Here is a 7,500-nt window from a genome sequence, read left to right as displayed (position 1 = left end):
CGACGAGGAGAGGATTCCCCAAACCATCGAGATCAAATCCATCAGCCACGGTGAGATACACACACACACATGCACACACACCCACACACACACAACTCTCTTGTTTGTCTATCTATTTATTTATTTATCTATCTATATGTCTGTCTGTCTATCTGTCTCTGTCTATTTAGTTGTCTATCTATCTGTCTATCTGTCTATTTAGTTGTCTGTCTATATATTTATCCATCTATCTCTGTCTATCTGTCTCTCTGTTTGTCTGTTTAGTTGTCTATCTATCTGTCTGTGTCTGTCTATTTATTTGTCTGTCTATCTATCTATTTATCCATCTATCTATATGTCTGTCTGTCTATCTGTCTACCTGTCTGTCTATTTATTTGTCTGTCTATCTATCTATTTATCCATCTATCTATATGTCTGTCTGTCTATCTGTCTGTCTACCTGTCTGTCTATTTATTTGTCTGTCTATCTATCTATTTATCCATCTATCTATATGTCTGTCTGTCTGTCTATCTGTCTATCTATCTATGTTGAATATTCAGTAAGCAGAGGCTGTATGTAAGCTGAAAAGCTCCCCTTGGTGGCTGTTGTATAAACTGCAGCGCCGCCCACTCACATTAAAACAAATTAACCTTATATTTTTGCCATTTACAATTATATATTTAATCACGGTATGTCCTTTTAATGTTCATTTTTCTTTGAAGTAATTGACTTTTATAGAATAACTTCCCGTTACCTGATTTAACTGTGCAAAGTTTTTAAAATTGTGTGCATTATCAGAATAAAAAAGGGTTCACAGTTACCGTGAGCAGGCGCATCGATCGCATTTTCATTTACGACTTTTAAAATAAATTCATTGTAGTCCTTCTTATGTAACATTATGTACAGCATCAACACAAGTGAACTGTAAACATCAGCGTTAATTACCATTCAGTAAAGTTAACCAAGCAACAAAGTTATTAATCAGTTTGAGAAATGAATGTCAAGTGCAAAAGTTTGTACACCCTCAGAACAGGTGTAATTAATTATAATTATATAATTATCAAAAGATTAATATAAAACAAATACCTCATATATTGGTGTGTGTGTGTGTGTTAGACATTGAAGAGAAAGGTGTGCGGATGAAGCTGACGGTGATTGACACACCAGGATTCGGAGATCAAATCAACAACGAGAACTGGTACGAGAACTCACACACGTGTCCATGTATGAGCGCTAAATGATGTGTAAATGATGTTCTAAATCTGTGTGTGTGTGTGTGTGTGTGTGCACTCTGTAGCTGGATGCCGATCATGAAGTTCATTAATGAGCAGTATGAGGCATTTCTGCAGGAGGAGATCAACATCAGCAGGAAGAAGAAAATTCCAGACACACGTGTGCACTGCTGTATTTACTTCATCCCACCAACAGGACACTGGTACACACACACACACACACACACTATAGGCTGATGAGATTAACTGGTACCTGTGGCTAGATCTACAGTTTATGGATACACTCCTAATACAGAAAACAGGAACTGTGCCTTAGTTTCAGGAACCTTTTTAGTTCTTGCTCCAGTGTCAGTACTTTTTCATGGACCAGGAACTATTTGTGGGCGGAGCTTTCTCTCTGTGCTGTGAGATATTTCTCAGCCCCACACGCAGAGCAGATGAATCTCTCATCTCTCATTTTAGACTTATTTTAGAACTTGATGGAAAAATGTAAAACAAACAAATATTTTACTTTTGTGTATCCAGTTCTGACTTCACAGAGAGCTTTTAATGTGTTCATAACATTCTCGATAACCACATTTTAATTTTGTCACATTTTATCATTTTACAAACGTGCACTTTTATTAGTGTGTTTACCGTATTTGGGCCCTATTTACACTAGTGTGTTTTTGTTTTAAAATGAAAACGATCCTCGTCCACATGGGCATTTCCGCTGTGTTTCAGAAACGATCTCCTTCCACGGTACACGACCGAGTACGCATGTCACATGACCATTCATGCACACTGGGCATGCGCATACAAGTGTAAACAGGAAGTTGGTTGCTAGTCACTGGCAGACACAACAAAACGGCATTCCATGTAGGACTTACGCCGCTTGAGATGAGATTTGTTGCCGATTTCTCTAATCATAGCTCACCTCTTGCACATGTAGGCAGCTGCAGTATTATAAAATACAAAATTTAACTGCACAATGGCGGCTAAGAATGACAACAAAGCCAGTAAAGCTCACGGTTCAGTCTTCGTGTTGTTTTGTATACGATCAAGGTAGCGTAATGGCTGTACGGTAGGGGCTTGATGAATCAGGGAAGGATACGCAATGATCCAGAAGCCCAATCAGGGGGCGATTGTGGGCAGTGCCACGCCTTCATTTTCAAAAGTATTCGTTTTGGTCTGTTTGCACTGAAACACGAGCCCAGAGTTTTCAAACTAAAATGGGCACTTCGGCGTTTCCAAAAGTTGGAGTAATGTAGATGGCAGGCGTAATCGTAGCAACAGTTATACGTTTGAAAAGGAAGACACGCTAGTGTACACAGGCCCTTAGTGTGTCTACTCCAGCAGTTACGATAGCTGAGAAAACAATAACAAATGGTGTGTGTGTGTGTGTGTGTGTGTGTGTGTGTGTGTGTGTGTGTGTGTGTTTGTGTATATATGGGTTTCAGTTTGCGGCCAATCGATATTGAGTTCATGAGGCACCTGAGTAAAGTGGTGAACATTGTTCCGGTGATCGCTAAAGCTGACACGCTAACGTTGGAGGAGAGAGACTTCTTTAAAAAGAAGGTGAAATTCACACACACACACACACACACACACACACACACACACACACACACACACACAACATGTCGTGACAAGTTTCAGTTGGTTTAACACACACTGTGGTAGAGGGGCAGGTGTTACTTCCTGTTGGGTAAATCTTGAAAAAGGAAGTCATTTATCGTCCACTTCCTCTGCTTCCATTAAATGTGTATGTGTGTGTGTGTGCAGATCAGGGAGGATCTGCGAGCCAATGAGATTGAGGTTTACCCTCAGACCGAGTTTGATGAGGACGCAGACGACAGAATGATCAACGAGAAGATCAGGGTGAGCTCTGGGATGGCAAAGGGGTTTTATATGGGGTGGATTATTTAATTTACTAGTGTTAATGTAGTGTGTGTGTGTGTGTATGTGTGTGTGTGTGTGTGTGTAGGCCATGATACCCTTTGCCGTGGTTGGCAGTGATCAGGAGTACCAGGTGAACGGGAAGAGACTTCTGGGTAGAAAAACACGATGGGGCACAGTAGAAGGTAAAATACACAAACACACACACACACACACACACACACATAAAGAATATATTAAACTGTAAGTAAAGCCTTAGTGTGTCAAGCACACAACCCATAACCTGTTGTTCCAATGGATAAAGATGAGATCACGTGACAAGTTCATGTTAATGTTATTGTGTCAGATGTGTTTTTAAGAATGATGCAGCTGTATATTGCTGCCACCGGGAGGAACACAGAGGAATTACACCAAAAATGTTGTGTCGACATTTGACCTTGTGTTATAACTTAAATATATCTGAATGAGAGTGTGCTGTAAATGTATGGTGTGTGTGTGTGTATGTGTGTGTGTGTGTGTGTGTGAATGACGTTTTGTGTTTTTGTTGTAATACAGTGGAGAACGTAGGGCACTGTGAGTTTGCGTATCTGCGGGATTTGCTCATCAGGTGAGCCTCCAATTCTGAGATAGCAAATAAAAATAATAAACAAACAGACAAACAAACAAATCCAATAATTAATAACTGACTAAATAAATAAATAAATGCACTGTCTCAGGACACATATGCAGAATCTGAAGGACATCACCAGCAGTATTCACTACGAGGTGTATCGTGTCCGCCGTCTCAACGAGAGCAACACACACACCACACACTCCAACGGAGAGGCCAACGGAGCACTCACACATGAGATGTAGACGTCCACCTGATTTATCCATCCATCCATCACTCCATTCCTCCAGATCCAACATGTGGACTGTAGAAATGCTAATACATGTCTGTGATGTGAAATTGAAGTGAGTGTGTGTGTGTGTGCGTGTGTGTCTGTGTGTGTGTGCGTGTGTGTGTGTGTGTGTTTGTTTAGCATTATGCTTGCTGCCTAAGCATTTATTTACAGTCGTGTCCCCCTCAGAGTGATGATGTAAAACTTCAAGTAAAATCGCATAATGATGTAACAAGGCTAACATCAGCTCGTTAATGCTAACACACCCTGATTAGCTGATATTTATGTATATAAATGTGAAACATAATTGTTATTACATCAAGATGTATAATTTATCTCAACAAACTTTGAACAGAAACATTGATTATTATTGAATAGTTCAGCTTGCTAGTCAGAGCGGAGTGAGTTAGCCGTTACTGTTAGTTAGGAAGTATACGATCGCTAAGCTAACTAGGATTAACCAAAACACCGAATGTGAGTTTGCGGAGTTAGCAAAGTGAGGTATAGGTTTGTTAGTGGATATAAAATGTGTTGTTTCAGTGTGTGTTAGCTGTTTAGTGTTAGCATAGTGACATCATGAGGAAATTTTATTTTTGTGCCTGAAGGAGGGATTTCTTTCTTTAAAGAGCTAAGGGGAAGTTAGTAGGAACCAGCTGCCATGGTAACTGTTTTCTATTAGCATTCATTCATTTTTGTCCATGTTAGCATTGTTCCCAAGCTAATTTCACAAGACACAAATGAACTGAAACCTTCAATAATTTTTTTTTAAAGGTGTCAAAAAGCAAAAGCTAAGAGATAGCACCTGGCATCACTGTGCTATTCATTAGCATGCTAGTTGATGTTTCTAGCCACGTTAGCATGTTTCCTGTCTGCATTACACACCGCATTTATATATTTTAACTTTACGTCCTGTTCATGTTGTTTGGGAGACGCTTGTGTGTGTAAGTCAAATTAATGGTATATTTTATGTCATTTGCTGAAGGTTTGTTTCCTAAACATGTTTTATTTGCATTCACTTTACTGATATGGTTTATATTCATGTCAGCGTTTGTTAATATCACACTGTTTGATAGGGGTGTGTGTGTGTGTGCGCGCGCATTGATGTAAGCTAAATAAATGTCTCTTGAATCCTGAGTGAATCTGTATACATTATTATTCAAAATAATCTGTTTTATCTGATTAGCGTGTAATTAGCACACAAACTCATATCATAGCTGTATACTACAGGAAGATACACAGTATTTCATATATAATATAATTTTATTATTTCAAATAAAAAATAAACACAGTTAACAGATATATAATCTGGCCCCGCCCACTGACAAGAATCCACACCTGTAACTTCTGGTGTCGTTATCTCTCCTCTAACTTCCCCGCCATTACTTCCGCCTTCCCGTCACGCTGGAAATAAACCTCCCGTTATTCCACCTCTGCCTCAGGTTGTTCAGTTTGCTAGCTGGAAGCCGCTGCACGTTATTATAAAAATAAATTTTAAGGCTTTGTCCCACTTCCGGGTTTGGATCAGAGTCAGAAAGCTTCCGGAATTCCAGCTTGAGCGGTTTCCCCCAGTTTTACCAGGTAAGAATTCTAATGTTTTATTTATATACGTGACTGGAATGCTGCTTTAGAGAAATCCTCACATCACAGCTCTGGTCCTGGGAATTTGCCGATATTTTTAGTTTGACCTCAACATCAGCAAAACTCACCGCTAATAAATGACCTAATTAGCACCCTAATTAACTTTAGAGTCAGTAATTATCCTGGTACAAAATCATTGTTGGTATTTTGAGGAAATATCACTGCGTGCACACACACACACAGTTTTTGATTTTGAATTCCTGACATCCATCTTTTCATGTGTCATTTTGTATATAAACTCTATAAACTGTTCCCCAGTGGTGGAATGAACTTCAACTCCAACCTCAATCCAGACCTCAGAATCTCTCACCATCTTCAAAAAAAACAGCTAAAGACCTACCTCTTCCGTGAACACCTAACCAACCCATAAAATAATAATAATAAAAAAAAATTTTTACTCTGGCACTTACATCTCTACTCTGCACACTTTGCTTCTTCTGGAACTCAGTTAATGGATCTTGTATGGTAGCACTACTTGTATTGTTCCCATTCGTAAGTCACTTTGGATAAACGCGTCGGCTAAATGAATAAATGTAATGTAACTCCTGTCCTTAGTTGTGTCCCAAATGGCTTACCATACACTATATATGCCCAACAAGACCTCCGTCACAGTCAGACAGAGGCGTATTCGTCTCTGCAGGTGAATTCTGCTTTCACAATTTAAAATCAACTTGGTAGTAAGTTGTGGTTGTGGCTTTTTTTTCCTTTTTTTTTTCGTTCAGCATCTGAGCCTGATATAGCCCCTCCCCATCCGCTATTAAGGGAAGCTGAGAGCATTGAGTGCATGAAGTGTCCATCATTCCACACTTAATTTTTTTCGGTTGAATGAGTGCATCATCCGGGAACGGAAAGCGCACCTATTATGGTTTTGAAATGTGCGGTCTCATACAATAGATTTACATGCATCCAAGGCCAAAAAACACTTTAATGTGCTCATAATTTAAACTGCAGCATTACCTTTTCCCCCCAGTGTCAAAAATGACTCGTTAAATTATTCGTTCTCAAGAATTCATTCTAAAATCCTCCTTTCAGAGTGCAATCTTTGCTCTGATTGGTCAGATGTGCCAGTCTGTTGTGATTGGTCTACTGCTGTCCAGAGGCGGGGCTTTTTCTTCCAAACCTACATAGGTTTGGAATTAATAACGTCTGGCTTCCTTCTTTTGTCGTGCGCTTTGATTTTTGAAACTTTGCAAACTTTTTACATTCACAAACAGTTATATAACACTACATGAAAAGTAATATTTGAAAAACCATAATAGGTGCACTTTAAAGTGTACTTTAAAGTGTACTTTTTTTTCGGGGGGTGGTGGGGGGGGAGTTCAGTGTGAACACACTAATCACAGTTTATACTACAAAATGGCGTAGAATAGTGTATGTGTGCTATTTGGGACGCACTACTTCTCTCCTGACTTTTGCTGCCAAACACTCAGTTGAGGAGGTGTGGCCCATCTGTATTCTATAGACAAGCAGCCACATAACGTCACAAAATGTCAGTATTCTCTACTCCCTAGTCTCTATTCCTTTCAGCTTATTCTTTACTTTCTGTTTACTAGTCTCTATTCCCTATCCCCTACTCCCTCCTTACTGTTTCCTACTCCATATTCCCTACGCTCCCTGTTCCCTAGAATCTACAAAGTGTTGTATCTTCCAATGTGTTTTGGATCCAAGATTTTGGATGAATGAGTGCACTGGATGCTACACATGGCATATAAAATGGAAAAGGTTCTAGTAATAGTGCACTACGTAGTGAATGAGTGCTATTGGGTGTGTGGACAGTGATGGAGAGACTCTCACTCCCTACATCATCACCTTTATATTCCAAAAATCTTTTCCCATCTTTTTACTGTATTTTTCAGCCTCACTGCTGCTGCCCCCTAGTGACCATGTGTGTT

General features: G+C 39.5%; 1 protein-coding gene across 4 annotated transcripts in view; it reads left to right on the top strand.

Moving 5' to 3' along the window:
• The window catches only part of septin9b (septin 9b), a 41,678-nt gene extending 36,574 nt beyond the window's left edge, over nucleotides 1–5,104 (top strand). For all 4 annotated transcript variants that reach the window (XM_053684122.1, XM_047159084.2, XM_017482228.3 and 1 more), the window contains 8 exons: nucleotides 1–50; nucleotides 1,096–1,177; nucleotides 1,277–1,414; nucleotides 2,651–2,768; nucleotides 2,976–3,071; nucleotides 3,178–3,274; nucleotides 3,645–3,696; nucleotides 3,806–5,104. The exon at nucleotides 1–50 is cut by the window's left edge and continues 79 nt beyond it. In XM_053684122.1, the coding sequence (XP_053540097.1) occupies nucleotides 1–50; nucleotides 1,096–1,177; nucleotides 1,277–1,414; nucleotides 2,651–2,768; nucleotides 2,976–3,071; nucleotides 3,178–3,274; nucleotides 3,645–3,696; nucleotides 3,806–3,944 (772 nt within the window). In that variant the 3' untranslated portion in view covers nucleotides 3,945–5,104. The remainder of the gene's footprint in view (nucleotides 51–1,095; nucleotides 1,178–1,276; nucleotides 1,415–2,650; nucleotides 2,769–2,975; nucleotides 3,072–3,177; nucleotides 3,275–3,644; nucleotides 3,697–3,805) is intronic.
• The last annotated feature ends 2,396 nt before the right edge of the window (nucleotides 5,105–7,500 follow it).

The sequence above is a fragment of the Ictalurus punctatus genome, chromosome 12 (genome assembly GCF_001660625.3).
Source record: "Ictalurus punctatus breed USDA103 chromosome 12, Coco_2.0, whole genome shotgun sequence".
Classification (NCBI taxonomy): Eukaryota; Metazoa; Chordata; class Actinopteri; order Siluriformes; family Ictaluridae; genus Ictalurus; species Ictalurus punctatus.
The sequence above is the reverse complement of the archived record's forward strand: the minus strand, read 5'-3'. Positions and strand labels throughout refer to the sequence as shown.